The sequence below is a fragment of the Lissotriton helveticus genome, chromosome 2_1 (assembly GCF_964261635.1).
Source record: "Lissotriton helveticus chromosome 2_1, aLisHel1.1, whole genome shotgun sequence".
NCBI lineage: Eukaryota > Metazoa > Chordata > Amphibia > Caudata > Salamandridae > Lissotriton > Lissotriton helveticus.
Genome location: NC_136059.1, coordinates 448944826 through 448964638, shown reverse-complemented (window position 1 = coordinate 448964638; position 19813 = coordinate 448944826). Strand labels below are relative to the sequence as shown.

Below are 19813 nucleotides of genomic sequence, written 5' to 3'. Positions count from 1 at the left end.
TTTCTCACTGACATCATCTAAAAGATGTAATGGCGCAATGCATTTACATTTGAATAGTTTTATTTGACTGTTTTATGGGGAAATGACATTGAATAGATATTACTTACATCGCATGTGTCTTTCCCACCGTGCTTGTCACCCGCGCACAGCATGTTCATTGTTATGATCGGCTTTGACTTGTAGTGGTCATTGCAGGTGGTTCTGCTCACGACGGTGAGATTGACTGCCATTAACGCGTTCGAAGGCTTTTCATCCTCACTGTTTCTCAGGCCCCATCCTGCTGCCTCGCACACTGTCCTTTCCTTGACATCAGCACCTTTCCCCGGTGGTGGAAATGGACATACAGCTTTACTGCGCTTCACTTTCTTATTCAGCTGTAATAAAAACCCATGAAATTCAAATATGGTTATGAAAAATAGATGTGGTTCTCTGATTTCAATGCACAGTATAATCTTTACTTTCAGCTTTGTGTTTTTTAAGAGGTAGAGAACTGCATTTCTGGCAAAGCTACAACCCCCAGATTTATTAGAGTCATCCTACAGCTTCTTTGTAGCTTTGATTGAGTCTTTTAAGAGGTTAAACTCAGTTGCTGCAGAAAGAAAATTACCAACAACCCACTGAAAGCTGCACAGTCCCTCGCAATGCATCCCCCATTGCAGCTGCTGGAGTAACTAACTGGCGACTCATATATTTTGCTGGTAAAGACTATCAGTGTGTTTATCACTAGCCCTAGTACTTAAAAGGTACTCATTGTTGTGATGCTATTCATGTGCAATGATATCATCTGGGTCACAAGCTACACTGTTTCCTGCATCTAGGTCCATAGTTATCTGATGGCATACCATGATTGACGACCACAATTCCATAGCACACACTACCCAGTGGGGTCTCTTAGAGCTAATTTTACCAAACATCCCGAGCCAAACAAGCTAGTCTTCTGCATTTTCCTAAAACAGGAATTACAGCTGCCAATCTGTTGTCTAGAGGGAGAACAATAGCACAATGCTTTATGTGTGCCAGTGATTTCCAGTGCTCAGCACTGGCACTTATTTCAGTGGACCACGACTATAAGGAGCAATTTTAGAAGAACTTAATGCCGCTGTAGCATCAATTTTTTAACGATAAAGCCGCTTTTTTTGATCACCGCTTTTACATGTTGCTGCTAACTGCAGTTAGCGCACTTTTCAAGCGTAAACGTGAATTTTCAAGATCCCCACTTCTGTTAGCAGGACTTAACGAAAATGAGATGCAAGGTATTATATACGTGGATGACGCGGTTCTCCTATCCCGGACCCAAAATGGCCTGCAATGCCTAATCGACAAGTTTCATACTTTCATTGAAAGCAGAAAGCTAATTATCAATAAAGGAAAAACCTTTACCATGTCTTGTGGTAGGAAGACAAGAAAGAGCAGGACCTTCTACCTAGACGGGGAGAAATTAGAAACCATAAGGAAATTTTGTTACCTGGGTATTACATTCTCAGGAGATGGAAGGTGGGCTAACGAACAAGAGAGTGTCCGTTTTAAAATGGTAAGGAATATTAACGGTGTTTTTAGATTCGCAGCAAAATTAGGGGGTCGAAGAATTCGAGAGATGGTGTCCATATGCAACTCAAGGTGCATAACATCAGCCATGTATGGAGCAGGGATATGGGGATATCATAACCAGAGTGGCAACCAAATTCAGTATGAGGAGAATGCCTTCTTGAAACGATTGCTTTGTGCTCCGGCTGCGGCCTCAAATGAGTTAATACACAGGGAAGTGGGCTTAAATTACGCTAAGGACTTAATTGCCCTACGCCCACTGGCACTATGGCGATCAATCTGGTCTAAAGAAGAAACGAAATTCACTCAGGATGTGATTAATGACCGTTTAAAGCTCGATCACCGCTCAAATATACCATGGTTATGTCACATTCAATCTTGGTATAAGACACTTTATGAATGTGATATTTTTGGTGAACCTACAGCGGGGTTAGGACTTTCAAAAAAGGAACTTAGGGGCATATTACCAAGCAATAGCGATAATTATCGCTATTGCTTGGTTAGAGACAAAATTTTACCGCTGAGCTGCGGCGATTTTTATCGCAGATAAACCTTGGTATTACCAAGGTTTATCGCAAATGCGATAAAAAACGGCCGCAATGCATGAATATCGCTGAAAAGTCAGCGATATTCATGCATTACCGAGCTAATGCTCTTAGCCATGTTATCCACCTCCCATTGGATAACATGGCTAAGAACTCCTCAGGGCAGCTGTTAGCTTTTGGAGATATTCGCGCTTAGCGCGAATATCTCCAAAAGTTGGTAATAGGAGATAGCGATGTTAGTGACTGTTTCCAGTCGCTAACATCTTGGCACGCCCACTTTGCATGTCATTAGTGATAAATATCACTGACATGCAAAGTGGGGCCCAAGATGGTCGCTATCTCCTACTAGCTGTCGCTAAATGGTGTTAGCGACAGCTAGGTAATAGGGAGATAATTTTATCTCCGCTTTCTTGGCTTTTAAAGCCAAAAAAGCGGAGATAAACCCCCTTGATAATATGCCCCCTTAAGTCACTTTCCTGAGACACACAAGAAGTACCAATACGATCAAATATGCAAAACAAAGCACGTTTACCGCTTATTTAGAACATAGCACCAATGAAGGTTTTCAATCATACCTCACTACTGTTACTAAAAGCTCTCATCCTTTTGTATTGTCACGTTTACGATTAGGTATTGTGCACCACTTAGTGGCATTCCCATTAATTAAGAAACCTGGAACATGCTTATGCCCCTGTGAAGGTATATCCAAGCAGAGTAGCTGTCATTTTATGCTGTTTTGTAAATTTTATAATTTTTATAGAAAGTTTTATCTGAAACCCATCTTTTTAAAATACAATACGCGCAGCACTAAAACGGCGATGCAATTGATGTTTAACTTAGAGAGCCCAGATATATGTTTTTACGTGGCTACATATATTTTAAAATGTATCTTTGCACGGAAATCAATAACAGTATGAACTCAACATATGGCCTAGACTTATATGCACTTTATTATTGCTAGTTTGCACATGCACAATTAGATGTTGTATCAACATGCACTTTAACTCCGCCAATTTGCACATGTGCTGGAAAATGAGAACCTCATACTGCACTATATAATAGTACATACTAAATGCACTTTATTATTGCCAGTTTGCACATGTATTATTAGGTGAATGCACCAATATGCACTTTAACATGCTTATTTGCACATGTGCTGTAGAATGACTATTTTATATAGTATTGCTAGTATTTGAAATTAGAGTTTGATGTAATTTAATGCTGTATATGCTACATTATTTTGCATGTTGCTATATGGTTGTATTCATACATACCGAATAAAGCATTTTTGAAATTGAAATTGAAATTGAGATGCAAGGTAGGCATTCCTGTGAAAAACTGCAGCTAACCACACTTCGCGATATTTACAATGAAATTCCTGTACGTCGATAACCCCCCAACACTGCCGCTAAGTCCAGTTAGAGGCAGTTTTTTAAGATAAAAAAATAGCTGGTCTTGAAATTGGTGCAAACACTTGGGTCCACATATAAGATGATTGGGTGCTGGACAATCATGCAAGAAATATTGCTGTGCCGCGCTGCGTCAAAACAATAGGTCAGGAATGCACCCTATCAAAGAGATAGGGTGCATTCCTGGGCCTCATACATGAAAAGTGTTGCATCACTGCAACAAAACAGTGTTGCAACAATTTTCGCTGTGCCCACCTTACGACGCCATGGATGCGCATTATTTACTGTATGACGCTGCATGTCACAATCAATGACAATACGTCTGGAATCCTGAGGTATCTGTCAGGGCTAAAGTCACGCATTGCTGCAGTTGTGTTGCAAGCTTGACGCCTGTCATGAGGTGCAAGGTTATCCTTTGGTCGATGCGAGATGGCAGGCAGCATAGCGTCCAGGGTTGAGGGTGAGGAGGGTGCTGGTATCAAAGCGGTGGAGTGCCCAGGAGGCAGGGTCCCTGGCACTGGACGTGATCCATGTGCAGACGGCACAGACGTGCTTGCCTTTGGCACGCATTCGGCACACTAGTGGCACATCCGCTGTGCATGGCTGCACAGCGTCTGCCACTAAGTAGTGCTGCAGGGAGGTTGGACTACTGAGAGGAGGGAAGCGCGGTAATGGACAGTGGAGGGGGAGGAGCTGCAGAGGATTGCGGCGTCAACGAGGGAGAGGATAGGGCAAAAGGAACTGTACAAAAGCACAGGAAAGACAAAGCCAAACAAAGCAAAGAAAAAAATACAAAGACAAAGGTAGAACGCAACAGAGAAGAGCAAAAAGATGGACAGGAACAGCAGAAAAAAGGGACAGTATGGCAGTCAAACAGCAGAACAGTGACACACTACCACTGGACCTCAGCTGGGTCGAAACGTCATCGACAATAAATATGGATAGTCTTAAAGCACTTGAAAAAGAATCTGGTCCTTGATCTGGAAATTGAATCAGAATCTAAAGACGTCCTTTCTTTCCAATAACCTTTGGTAAATAAAGTAACCTTGTTTGAGTAACAAGTTGGTTACGGTGACTTTACTGGGGGCACATATGTCACAAATATATGGGAAAAATGATTTTTGTACTGTATATATACTTGGTTAGCGAATATGTTTTACATTTATTTTGTAATTAATAAATATGTTAATCATTTCGGCTGAAGTGAGTAGACCCAGTTAAACCTCATTGGGCTAACTATTGTTATGGTTTTGTAAGTATTGAATGAAACTACACATTCACATTGATTTGGTTATCCTATTCTTATCTCTTCAGTTTATGATTGAATTCTTGCAAGAGTGTACACTTGATCAAGTTTAATTTTCCTAGAATAAGTTCCTCGTGAACAACTGTTGCAACCTATATTGCTAATACCCAGTTCAAAGGGACATATGGGTTGCTCTTGTCTTTTGAAATATGAGGACCCTCTGGATGCAGGTGATGCAACAGGGCCCCCTTAGGCGTGAAGTTGCAGTGCTCCCTACACACAAGTTTGGTGCAGCTCAGGGGCCTCACCCTCTACAGCGTCCAGGCAGCGCAACGTCCTCCGGCCTGTAGGGCAGAGGCGTGTGGCACACCATAGGCAATCTCCTCTGTGCACCCCGGTGTAGGGGTGGTGTGTGTTATGCGATACAGACCTCCCTACGTTGTCCATCATAGGTCCAAGGGTCGCCAGGTGATCTTCTCACACAGGTCAGCAATGTGTCTCCATGCAACCTGCCAGATATCACCACCAGGTAAGGGTGCGCGCCAATGCCTCAATGTCTACCGCCAGAGCCCAAAGGCTTGGACCCGACACAGCCTGCCTCCACCGTCAGGCCGCAGCAACTCCCCAGCACCTCCACCTCCCAATTCAGATCTCAGATGCAGGTCCAGCGAGGCCTCCGGCTCCGGGGAATGTCCACGCATCAAAGGCTTAGCTGCCATGGTGTCGCAAGGAAAGCACTATGAAAAGTGATGCATCACTGGTTTTCCCCAGTGATGCACCTCTTTACATAAATGGAGCCCTGAATCTGTAGTTCCTATTCCCCTTTGACTCTGGCTGGCCATCCTGGCTGTTGGGGAGTTTACCTGTACTGAACTTGGCCATGGCTGCTCCATTCTGCATTCCATTGTTTTTATGTTATTGTTATCATTGGTGGTGGACTTATAGGCTATTTTTGCCTCTAGAGGCAGAAGAGTGACGTTGGGCTGAGTAACGGGAGATTTATTGCCTCTAATTGGCCTTTTGTCACTTTTGTCTCGCTAGCTGCACTTGTTTTATCGCCTTGACTCTAGTGGTAGCGGCAGTTTTTGCCCCGGGTAGCTGATAGTATCGCCCTGTAGTGAGGTATTGTACATATGTCGTTATCAAGGCGATAGTTGTCGGTGATAGGCAGCGTTACAATAATTGACGCCAACGCTAGTTAGCAGCATTTCTTGTAAATATACCCCTTAATCTCTTCTTCTGCAGTCAGAGTTCCTGATAACTTTTCAAAATAAATATGCCTGCCTGGATGACTGCCTGATATGTCTTCACAGCCTGGCCCTTCCTGATTCCAGCATGATGAAGGTGTATTGTTCATTACGTTAGTGATGTCATCTCGCCCTCTTTTCACAATTCTTGTCAATCACTGAATAAATAGTAGTACAATGCTCTTTCATACAATAATATTGTACACAGTTACCACCAAAGAAGGAGTCTTACTCCGCCATCCCTACTCAATGATATGTCGATGACAAATAACACTAAAGTGAGGTCCATGCTGAGCACTCCACTAGGACTATTATTGTTGTGTTTCAGGTACAGTTAAAGCTTCACAAAATTAAGATGCAGGTTACAAGGTATCAGTGTACATGCTTTACTATCCATTTGATTTTACGTGCTCAGCTGACAGAGCCTTTCAGATCGTGTACATGACTTTTCCAGTTTTGTCTGTGTTCGTTTTAAGCATCTTCATTAGTTTTGATGTACATGGTATGTATCCACATTGCAATTGGGTCTCTAGAATGAATGCAATTTTGTGGAGCTCCACAGTCAAGTCAATAGAACACAAGGCTTCAGTTCATAGTACAGATGCGGGGTTTTTGCTCAGGCATTCTCATTTTTGGTACAAATGATCATTTCCCTCATTCAAACACATTTTGTTTACATGAATGCGGTTGTTGTGAAATAAGTCAACTGTTATAATCCATGTCATGATACTCAAGCAGTAGTATATTTTAGATTTTGGTGGTTTTCGTATTGTTCATGTAGACGGTGGTCATGACATTGGTACAATTAGGTAGCACAAGGAAAGTAGCTGGGTGAAAAACTGGAAGAAGTGGCGGCCGCATCCAAAGAAATATTTGGAGCACCAGGACTTATGTTTTTTTACAAATTAAGCACTGACAATACACACATTCTGCCGAAAACATGGTGCAGCCTTGTGAGGATAAACAACATTTTGGCACTGTAAGAACAGCACAACAGTCCAAGCTACCTTGTTGCAAAAGACCTATTGTGGGCTTACCAGGAACATATAGGGGTTAAAATCTCATCCAATGTTTACCAATGGGTGGCTTTATTGTCACTCTCATGTGCTTGCTTCTTATTCAATTCTTATTCCTAGCTTGTCCATCTTGTGTTTGCCCCTCCTCTGGAGCATTGCTTCTGAACCATCTTTCTGACTAATTGGCTTCTAATTTTTCCAATCTCACATTTAAGAGATTTTTCTTTTTTTTTGGGGGGTTAAGAACTTAATGAGAGTGCATGTGTTTTCCAACTGTCTCCTTCTCTTCCGCTGGTATGCTCCCCCCAAATGCCCACCTCAGTGTTCAGTGTTTATCTCCCCTATTCTTGCACTCCATGTTGTTCTAATCCTCTGGTGCTTCTCAACCGCTCCCTGTGTGGCTGTCACTTTCGTGTGCTTCTCGCGTTCTAGTGTACTTCTACTTCCATGCTCTGTGTTGCTTTTTACATGTGTTATTTTCCACAGGCCCCTGTTTTGTTCCCTCACATGTGCAATGCTTTTTCCTGTTCTTGACCATATCCGCTCCCCCATTTGCTTCTCTGTTACCACAGCGGTCCTTTGAAAAAAATATTTTCATTTTTGCAGTGAAGGTCTTTATTTCTTTATTTACTGATCCAAGTGGAGCCTAAAATGTTGGATGGATAAATAAAAAATGAAAGCAAATGGTGCCTGTGTCACTCCGCTGGTGCAAGCATGCTTCATGGTGCATACACGTCTGAGCGGAGTGACGTGACCAACAGTAATTTATTTCTTTTTTTGATGCTGCTACACACTGTTAGGAAAAAGACTGATATTTTAGAGCACTGTGAAAAGGAAACGGCAAAGACAATAGTTCCCGAAAGGGAGATGTTTTGGCTTGTCAATGGTTGTTTTTGCTATGAAGATCGCTGAATGGAATAGATGGTCTAAGATTAGCTGAAAGGTAGGCTGAGGCCTAATCAATTAAGCACCTAGAAGCAAGACGGGCAATTTTAAATCTGCCTAATCAGTGACAAAAATCCTGCGTCTTTGGGACACAGAAGGGCATATTTACAAGCCCCTTGAGCCACCGGTGCGTCACTTTTTGTGATGCACTGGTGGAGCAGTGTGGTGCTCCATATTTACAAGGACACGTAAAGCCACCCTGCGTGGCTTTTCGTGTCATCGTAAATACGGCCCCTTTTCATGCAGCACTTTGCATGAAAGGGGCGGTCCATTGTTGTTGCTGTGGGTGTTTACCTTTATTCCTCCTCGTTTTTTGCTCTTTCTATGCATGCTGCCTTCTGCAGAACACATAGAAAGAGGAAAACACCTCGAATTATTGTTTTTGTACAGGAAGGTATCCCTTCATACAAAAAAACAATCATCCCCACAACGCAGGCACCCTTGCACCATGGTGCAAGGGTGCCTGCATTGGTGCATGGCAGCCAATTGTGTGCCAGTGCAGGGTAGAGCACAGGGATCAGTCATATTGTTGTAAATATGACACATTTCAGTGCTCTGAAAGTAGTGCCGCAAGGCACAGCAAAATGGCTTGTGGCACCATGCTGCGTTACATTCTTGTAAATAATGCCCAGAATATTTATGAGCATGTTAGTGCTTCATTTGATTATAACTGATATAAATGTTAATCTCTGTGGTTACAAGTAGAAGTTAACAGAGGCATGAATTTTAGTTCACATTTCCAAACTGAACAGGGCTTCTACCTAATGAACTGTGCTTATGTTTTTTATCAAATTTTCTGTCCCGACTTAGAATGTCTGAGAACATACTTAAAAAGATGTAGATAGAGGGTTTTAGGCCTTTTTTAAATCTCTATCCTCTTCCAAAATCACATGCAACCAAGCTATCAGTTTACCCGGCAGGTAAGACACATGGAAGTCTGCTAAACTGCAGAGTTGTCTGTAGACCTACCCACTCGCTGCCGGGAGTCGATGGTGTGAGTCACCGACTTTAATTGGGTTGGTCATCACGACTACAGGTACCACATCAGACGTGTTTTATGTGGTTTATCAGGGACAACAGAACAGATGACCACTAAGGGTAGATAGCTTTTTTCTTAGTCCTGACGAATTACCGCTAGATCGTAAGACAACCAGGCAAGAAACATGTTGACTACATGATTGAGCGCGGTATCCTGACACAATATATCAGGAGTGTGCCACATTATTTTAACCAGGTTGGAAACCATATTAATTAAACATTTTCATTTCTGTTTTAACCCCCCTAGGTCCACTAACCCTCTACACCTTTAGGCCCCTCTCACCCCCGTGAACAAACAGCATGGAATAAAAGATCTCCACCAAAGAGCCCTTCATCGGGAGCCCGTCAGGTATTGCAGAGCCGACCTGATGAGGAGCACGCCCTATGATGAGTGGTAAAGTTAGAATTTTGGTCTAAGTTAAACTTTGTGAATGCCGAAAAGTAGTAAAGTTAGACTTTTGGTCTAAGTTTACCTTTTTGATTACCAAAAAGTAGTAAACTTACACAAAGGTGTAAGTTTACCTTTGTGAATCAGGCCCTAAGTGTTTTTTATGTTTATTTTCATTTAAATTGCTCTGTATGCTGACACAAAGCCTCTTTTGTACTCTCGAAGAGCAGCATTTTGACAGAAAGAACTCTTGCAATCCGATATCAGGAGCTCAATGGTGCACAGACCTCACAAACACAGGTCTCACTTGCACACGTAGTGACCGAGGCTGCTGTCTGTTCACTTGCATTATGTATCATGCTACAAAATCCAACACCACACCACATAATTCTACTCCACTACATGCCACTCCACAACACACAATACCACTCCACATAATTCCACTCCATGACACAATTCCACTCCACATTATTCCGCTCCACTCAATACCACATAATTACTATCCACATACATGCCACTTGATTCAACTCCACATAACTCCACTCAATAGCACATGAGTCCACAACAAACAATTCCACTCCAACCCACATAATTCCAATCCATACCACATACACCCACACCACTCCAGAACATATCTAAAAGACATTACCATTGACAACGCCTACAGCTCTTGCATTGTCGAGACCTATTGGTTTGCCAATGCTTTTCTATAATTTAGAACTGTGTTAAACTGGTTTACTCAAGTTGAAACAGTAGTAGCATGTGGACTATGCATTGCACCAAATAACTAATTAAGGCATTTAACAAGAAATCCATGTATGTGCAGCTGTAAATGTTAAATAAAAACTTAATTTTGACTTGGATCACCAATTTCCTTTCATCATCATTCAATTCTTCTACCTTCTAACCACATTAAAGCAGCTATGCAGTTTGGCATGGTCATTACACTGAGAATACATTCTTCTGTATTCAGAATGCCTTCATCTGCATTGCTAAGATACACAATAAATCTGCAACGTATGGAATTTAAACTCATGGAGAGGTCCTTGTCTTAGGCCAAAAGATGGCTCAGCACTGTAATACAAGTTTAGGCCAAGCAGGTCAAAATAGGCAAATCATAACTCTTACATCACTGACTCTCTCTAAGTAGTGCTAAAATTCCTGATATAGCACAGATTCGTATAAAACAATTACAAAAATAAACTAGGTAAATAAGGGACAACAAAACTAACACATCCATCCATCCATCTATCCAACATCCTTCCTGTGACCAGTGAAAACAAATGAGGCCCAATAACCTATAAATTAGAGAACTGTACTAATAAACAAACAAACATTGTTTACTATCATGCAAAGGTCAATTTCGAGTTTATTACCACAGTACAGCAAAAGTGATACAAGAAACATACTTTGCACTGCCTCGTAGATTAAATATTTTAAATACTCTACAAATTGAAACACCTTCACTAATAGTTAGATATCTCTTAAGTCAGATTTGAACTTGCTGCAGATATAGTAAGTAAGTAAAAATGAATGATGCACATGTATGCCTGGAGGCATCTTGGCAGTAGCAACGATATGTAACCCCTTGCATCCTAGTTTTAGGTAAATATATTTTTCAAACAAATACACCTGAAAAAATGTCAGGACATAAACTAAACATACAGATGCCCAGAGTATAACATGCTATTTATTACTGTTTTTGAGGGGAGGAGCATCAAGATTCACTTGAGGCTTCACCTCTCGTTAGGCATGGCCCCTCTTCACACTCAACAATAGTAATAAATAGCTTATTGTACTCTACACCGATGCCTAGCAATTAAGGGTTGTTATAGTAATGTATTGCATTGCCCTTGCAGCACACATGGTGTCGCAATGGAAACGCAATCCCTAAGTCATATTTAACAAGCATCGCATGGCCACCGTGCGTGGCCCTGTGTTGCTTGGTAAAACTGGAGTAGCCCAAGTCAGCGCATATCACTAAAATCCTCACCTCCCACATTTAGCTTTAATCACAACCGCCACTTTTAAGTTTCATACCTTAGTGGTAATCTACTTACTGGATAACTGACATGTGACTTTGTCAGATATTGTATGTCTGTTTATATACCTATTATGCCGTCTAACCGCAAATGCTTAAACAGACATACAATATCTGACAAAGTCAAATGTCAGTTATCCAGTAAGTAGATTACCACTAAGGTATGAAACTTAAACGTGGTGGTTGTGATTAAAGCTAAATGCCGGCGAAATTGCACAGATAGGCTAAAGTTAGTCATGTTAAAACTACGAAGCCCACAATGCACCCTAATAGCTAAAGTGGTGACCAAGTATAAATAATGAGAAACTAAGGATGGACTTGTAACACTACCGTGATCAGGAACTGTCTAAGTTCGAAACGCGTAGGTGAAGGAAGAAATATCGAGGTAATAAATCGTGTTTAAACCACCCAAGAAGAGTGCGGCGTATTCTTTGCTGGAAAAGATTGTTGCGAGGCTGTTCCTGCCTCGCCGCCGGCACCAGCTGTATGCTGCTCCTCCCACAAGGAACATTTGCTTTGAACATATATATATATATATTCACTGAAAAAACCATAGGTTATAGACCATATATAGTTAGGAATTAGCATTTAAAAAACTTTATTTTACTCACACAAAACCAATGAAATTCCATATATAGTTAGTTGTACTAACTATATATCGCGCACCCGCAATCCACTGCTGATCATGTCACATATTACATCATTCATGACATGGTCAGTGACATCACTGATGACATCACTGATGACATCTCAAATGACATCACTGATGACATCACTGATGACATCTCAAATGACATCACTGATGACATCACTGATGACATCTCATTTGATATTACTGATCACATCACTGATGACATCATTCATGTGATAATACGATGAACCTCTTCAGACTCTAATATAACCTTAGATACACTCAGTGTAAACAGACACTCACAGACTGTCACTCATCCATGGAGTTACTTACACACCTAGTCAGTCATGCAAAGAATCAACCACACCTCCATTTTCACAACTATACATTTATACACACCTTACTTATTCAAACATATACTAAAACATATTTACTCACTTATACAATCCTGGATACAAGTTCACAATGATCCATACAGCCACTCACACATTCACTGGCTCTTATGCACAGTTATTTATATATGTCAACTCTCACATGTACTGTATTTTACATATGTACTTACTTTGACATGTAGCACTGAGACATCTATTCACTCACCAATACAGTCATGCACACAGTCAACCGCCCATACAGCTGTTTCCACATGCACTTTTGAACCCATACATCTATGCAGAGAGTCATACACCTCCCAGCCACCCATACACACTCTCAGTCTCCCATACAAATACTTGGGCAACCAATCAATAACCCATATAGTTAATCATATAGCTACTGATCAACACATGCAGCAGTTTACAGAACAACAGACATAATGATGCACAAATTAAGACAGTTTAGTCACTAACCCATGCACTCAGTGAGACACATTTAATCACTCACTCATACAGTCAGTCATGCACCTACTAAATCCTTTGTTCAGACACTTCTACATCCACTCATTCTTCAATATGTAAGACATATTTTAACTTTACAGAAACATACAGTCACTGGATGTTGTCATCAGTGATGTCATTTGAGATGTCATCAGTGATGTCATCAGTGATGTCATTTGAGATGTCATCAGTGATGTCATCAGTGATGTCACTGACCATGTCATGAATGATGTAATATGTGACATGATCAGCAGTGGATTGCGGGTGCGCGATATATAGTTAGTACAACTAACTATATATGGAATTTCATTGGTTTTGTGTGAGTAAAATAAAGTTTTTTAAATGCTAATTCCTAACTATATATGGTCTATAACCTATGGTTTTTTCAGTGAATTTTCAAGGTTTTGTAAATGCTAATTCCTAACTATATATGGTCTATAACCTATGGTTTTTTCAGTGAATTTTCAAGGTTTTGTAAATGCTAATTCCTAACTATATATGGTCTATAACCTATGGTTTTTTCAGTGAATTTCATTGGTTTTTTAAAAGCTAATATCTATAGCTGTAAAATGTATTATTCTTTAAATCCAAAAATATATTTTATATGTTTATTAATAAATTTTTTTTAAATATTTTTTTTGTTTCGCTCCCGGTCCGCTAACCGGGAAGCTTCCAGTTAGCTCAAGTCGATTCCGCGATCCCGTCCGCGAACCGGTAACAAATCAACATAGTGACGGTATTGCGTTGCCGCGTAATGCGTCTTATGACGTACTGCGTTAGCGCACCCGGAAGTGCCCCGGGGCGCGGACCGAGGCGCGAAACGCAACTCCCCGGAAGCGATCCGCGGCGCGAAAGCGCGACGTATCGCGTTGCCACGAAATGCGTCTTGTGACGTACTGCGTTAGCGCACCCGGAAGTGTCCCGGGGCGCGGACCGAGGCGCGAAGCGCAGCGAACCGGAAGCTAACCGGGGAGCGTTCCGCAGCGCGTAACATGAAAGTTAGAGGTCATGTGACTTGTTAATAAAGCTTTTCATTGGTTCATTTCACTTTTAGTTTCATAATTATGGAAGGCTAGGTCAGGTGACCTAAAAATAACACTTTTCATTGGTTGAGAAGTATTGTTTTTTCCAAATGATGAAAACCACTCCTTCTTTCCTCACTCTGACTTTCATTATTGTGAGAGGAAGACCTATTTTGCTTCTTGGAAGACCTATTTTGATTCTATGAAAATGGCTTCACTGATTGCTTCAGCTGGTGCACCCCCACCACCACCTCCACCTCCTCATGGGAAGAGAGGACCACCTCCCCAGGTGGTTATCAACACTGAGGAGGAAGATGAAGAGATGGATGAGGAGGGAGAACAACCACAATTTCTTGAAGAGTTGCCCCGGGTTTCAAGAAAGAAACCCAGTTTCATCTGGCAGTTTTTTTCCATCCCTCGTGGCCAAAAAAAGGTCAATGCCAGGTATGCAACATGCCTCATATGCAAGGAACAATTGTCCAGAGGGACGGACAAAAAATACAGCTACGGTAATCATACCATGCATAGGCATATGACGAGGAAACATCCCTTAAATTACAGCCGGGCGGAATTAAGGGATATGATGGACAATCCTCGACCAACTCCTGTGACGAGACCAGCAACATCGGTTTCTTTATCACCAGAGGAGGCACGGGAAACTGTGCCAAATATCCAGCCCAATTTTGGGAACATGATACACTTATGTATGCGCTGTCGTGGATTATTAGCTTGTGGCAACATGAGCATCAATGCACTGAACCTGGCGTATGAACACCATGATTGCCCTAACCGCCCCCAGTAATTTTTTTTTGCTCCGGTTGAGCCCTTTTCAACGCCTGTTTTTTGTTGTTTCCCCCCCCCCCCAAAAAACCCAAAAAAATATAAAATCGTTCAAAAAATACAAAAAAAACAAAAAATGTTCAAAAAATACAAAAAAAAATATAAAACAACAAAAATATAAAAAAAAAAGTTCTTTTCAGAACTACCTTCCCTTTCCAAAAAAATTGCTAGAATGTTTAGCACTCTGGCAAGCTCTATTTCTTTTGGTTCGCTTCCGGTTTAGCTTCCCGGTACGCGTACCGGGAGCTAACCAAAAAAAAAAATTTTTTTTTAAAAAGAGTAAGTATAAGGAAAGTAAACAGAGAGTGATGTTTCAAGAAAGACAGCTATAGGGAGTAAAGAAGAGATACTATTTAATAGATCTATTTACCAAAGAACAGACAGAAGAGGGTATAATTGTGAAAAACAAAATAGATAACGAAGTGAAAGAAAAACAAGCATTGGCATAGCCAATAGGTATCGACTTTGGGACCTTCTAAGTCTTTAGTTATGCAGCATAATATCCTTGGTGCAGCAACATCAACTGTTGCATGGCTAAACACGTATAAAGTCCCAAAGGCGAGACCTATTGTCTATGCCAATGCTTGTTTCTTAAGTAGAATTGCAATACGTATGGCTCTTCCATGTAAAAAAATCTTATCTTGTGCTCTAAAGATTGCTAAAGTCTCGACAGAGAACAGGCTAGATTGTAAGTAGGGTAAATTGCGCTTGGTGATCTGTTTGAGGGAGCGTCTGCTTTGCCTGGTGTCTTTGGAGAGCAATTTTGATTGTTATACTGGACAATATAGCCCTAATGTAAATAACATAGGGGCATATTATCAACATAGGCAATAAAAGTTTTGCAGCTTTTATCGGCAGAAATGTGTCGCTAAAGCTGCTTTTGCGGCAGAAAACTGCCGCTAAAGCCGCTTTTGCACCAGTTTTCTGTCAATAAAAAGAGCAATAATTTTATTGGCTGCATTCATAATATGCCCCTTAGTGTGCTTCAACTACACAGAGAAAGCATTATGAACAAATAGTGATACAGTGATCAGTCAAAGACACTAAGAGTAATAGAGACGGAGTGAGTGAACAAGAGTGAGGAACTATGAGAAGAGAGGGACTGAGAAAAAGAGTGGAAGGAGTTGAGTAAGTAGTTAATAGATAAAGGAATGAGGGAAATAGCAAAAGCAGGAAACTGAGGATTAAAGAAATGAAGCAGTGGAACTAATAGTAGTTCAATGTGATAGAAATGTAACGAAAAGAGTACAAAATACTTACCTTATAATTGTCGTTAAATTCCTCACTTTTTATTTTTATACTTTCAATCTGTGAAAGAGAGAACAAACATTTGAAAAATATAAAAACATGTATTAAAAAATTACAAAAGACAAGGGCAAAGATTGAAGGACAAACAGTTTTTCAATAACTTTGACACTTACAGAAGCTACACAGTCCTAAAGATATACATTTTAAACTAACACTATCTTGATGCAGATGAAGTGAGGCCTATCTTAAAAAATGGTGCATCTTTTGCATTGCTGTTGTCTCAGAAAAGTGTCGCAAGACACTAAAATTTAAAATAATTGCTTCAGGATGCCAATAAGATGTCTACTATCCAGAGTTTTGTTTCAGGTGAGGCCTACTCAGGGTTGCAGATGAAATTTCGAGTTGTTGAAGAGAATAGAAGACATAATACATGTGAAGGTCTACCAATGAAGTGAGTCATGTCCACTGCACTCTTCAACAAAGTAGAAACCTCCTATGTTTCCCTGGACAGACCTAAACTTGATCTGCACAATGTGATTCATAATGATAGGAAACACAGGTGATGTAATTGAAATATGTACAATTTATTTTGCTCATTTCACAATCACATCACTTGTGTTTCCTTTGCTTAGGTATCTCATTGTGCAGATGTAGTCCAGCATATGAAAGAATACGTAGAAGTGCAGCACTGCATGCAATAAATTTAACACTTACAGAAAACTCACCTTCTCCATGCCTCCTACACAGTTCTACATATACATCATAAATGCAAACAGTACAGAATTAATTATACATGTTAAATGGTTTATTTTTGCTGTTCTCAGAATGTATCAAAATTCACTAAAAACAGTGACTTGAAGGTATTCATCATGTAACAGCGGGGAAAAAAAAACACAATCAAAATGATTGTGTTTAAAAAACCCATACAACATCAGCAATCAAAATTCAGAACTCCTTAAAGTTAACTTACTTTCCATGACGTCCAAGGATGTCCTATGAACAGCTTACACTCTTTTGTGCTGTTATTACTTTCAGCCCGCCACTTTCTGAAAGAAAACCTCCATCGTTTTTAAAAACACGTTACATGCAATAAATGACTTCTTGCTCTCTACCACTATTTTCCACAAGGCCAAATCTAGTCAGAGCTATTTATAACTCTTGGATTTCTTGTAAGCCAATCCCATCATTTGGCATTTCCGCAACTTTCACAATTAAAATGTTGAAGATCATTTTCACAATCCTGGAATAGTAATATCTTCTCCTTCTTGCTCAGTCATGTTCTACATTTCCTATGACACTGATACTGCTTAATATGAAGCAGACTTACACTACCTCTATGAGTACTACAATTATTTAATTCTCTACATCACTTTTAATCACAAAGCAATGTAAAACAGTAGACAGCATTGCAGACTTACATTCCCTCTACTCCATGTTTTGATTGGCTGCTTCAATTAGCTTATAAAAAGAAACAGTTTTTCTGAACTCATTCAAAGTGCACATATATCTCCATGATGTCCAGTCCTATGATTAGAAGTTATGTCTCTGAACTACACTTATCCTCAAGGCCAAATTGTGTAGGAGCCATTAGAACTTCTTGAAATTCCACAGAGCACATCCCGAGATTATTTCCCTAAAATTTTGGTTTTAAAAACACCAGGTAAGAGTTTTTAAGGTCATACGGCAATTTTTTTTTGAAAACTAAAACAGAATCATTGCAGAATGACCAGCCATTTCTAGACTTTAAATAAGCTGTGTAATGTCCTGATGTTATTGAAGGGCCGTCATGATATATAATTGCTGTAGTTACAAAAGTCCTTCCTGATATTGACAACTGCGAAGCTACAAAAATTTTTATTAAAGTTGTCAATTTTGTTCCATCAGTCCTACATCGTTGGAACATTAAAATGACGTACTGGCCATATGTTCGTATAAATAATGTGGACATCATTTCAGATTTACATTGGCTACACTCCATGTTGTGATTAGCAGCTTTTACTAGCTTATTAAAGGAGACTGATTTACTGTCTGGCAAAGTTAAATATATAAATCTTTCTGAGTCTACACTAGTAGTACTTGATACCATACAGTTCTCACAGTCATGCTGCCATTGATAAGAAAGCCCAAACAGCTGATCTACATCTACACCTTCAGCATGTAATACATCAAGCATATACATTAAAAACTCCTGACAATCTTGCTGAATATTTTGAGAGAATTGTGTTTGGCCTGAACATCTATCTAACAGATTTCGAATTTCAGACACACTTTCTATGTTTCTTCTATCAGTGGTACATTTCTCTAACACAGAATTTAACAAACTGCAAAATCTTTGATCAGAATTGACCACAATCTCTTCTTTTACATTTTTTAGAGAAAACAAAACATTAATTACTACATTAGCATAGCAGTTGACACCAGAACTGTTTTCAAACTGAAAACCAACAACATCTTCAACAGAATCCTCTTTGTTTCTGCTTGTAATTTTAGGTTCATTCACTTTTTGTCTTTTTGCTACAACCTCCCCAGTATTGTTCTCATTTCTTCGTTTCCGGCCTACCAGACGTTTCTCAAACAAAGGAAACGGAGGCAAATGTGGCGCATACTCTCTTCTTAACCTATTGTATTCCTTAACACAATCTAGATCTGCACAAATGTTTGTGACATCACACTCAATCAAGTACAATCCCGATAAAGTTCTAACTCGTGACAATGCCACATATGCCATACCCTCCTTGAACACAGAACTGCCAATATTCACCAATGCACTGTCTACACTTAAACCTTGCGATTTATGGATTGTCACCGCATATGCCAAGCAAACCGGGAACTGCTTACGGCGCACATATAAGTCTTTTACAAGCAAAAATCTAGCAGAACAACGAGCAATTAGCTGTACTTCCTCAATGCCATCAAATTTAATTTTTAAAAATTCAATTCCATCTCTATTTCTGTATTTCACAAAATCAACAACATTACCCATTGATCCATTTACCAGACCTCTTTCAACATGTAAATTCCTTCTTAAAATTATACGGCAGTTCAAGCACACATTCAGAGTCTTTTCAAAACCTGCAGTTTTAGATATACTCTTCTCTAATGAATCCAATTTAGTTTTCAGATTCTCAGACAAAATAATTGTTGATCCCATATGCTCTACTCTATCAATAGCTTCCAGTTTCACAATCTCTTGCTTTTCTAAATGCAACATTTTGTTGTTAAATTTGGCACATTCTGCAAGAGTTGGCATCAAACATATTCCAGATTTCTTTTCAGTAATTTTCTGAAAAATATTCTCAGGCACAACATCTTGTTCTGGATATAAATTTGACAGTAATCGTGCATTTAAAAATTCTTTCCCATGCTCAGTCACTTTTCCAATTCTAACATCTTGTAGAATAGTCTTGTAAACTTCATCCTTCGCCTGACGCATATTTTCATGCAGTTCAGCATAATTGAAGTTTAACCATATATTGACGTTGCCAATGCTGCCTAGGCACTTCCTGGTATCTTCATGCGTGAGCATTTTGAACACAGGTTGCCCTTTCACTGGTGTCAGCTGCAGAAGATCTCCGAAAACAATGATGTGTTTGCCACCAAATAACACATCATACTCTGTTTTGAGAACTTCTTGCATCCTCAAATGCACAAAGGCAAGCATGACATTGGAAACCATGCTTACTTCGTCAATGATAAGAAGTTTCATTTTCCTCAAGATTCTTGAAACTTCAAAACAAGCATCTCCAGATAGCTTGTGATATTCTAATTTGTTGTCATGCT

At 40.0% G+C, this 19813-nt stretch overlaps 1 protein-coding gene across 2 annotated transcripts in view; it reads right to left on the bottom strand.

Moving 5' to 3' along the window:
- Positions 1–19813, bottom strand: part of LOC144818042 (granzyme A-like) — a 150695-nt gene that overhangs the window by 50328 nt on the left and 80554 nt on the right. For both annotated transcript variants that reach the window (XM_078675078.1, XM_078675080.1), the window contains exon 4: positions 108–374. In XM_078675078.1, coding sequence (XP_078531204.1) covers positions 108–374 — 267 coding nt within the window. The remainder of the gene's footprint in view (positions 1–107; positions 375–19813) is intronic.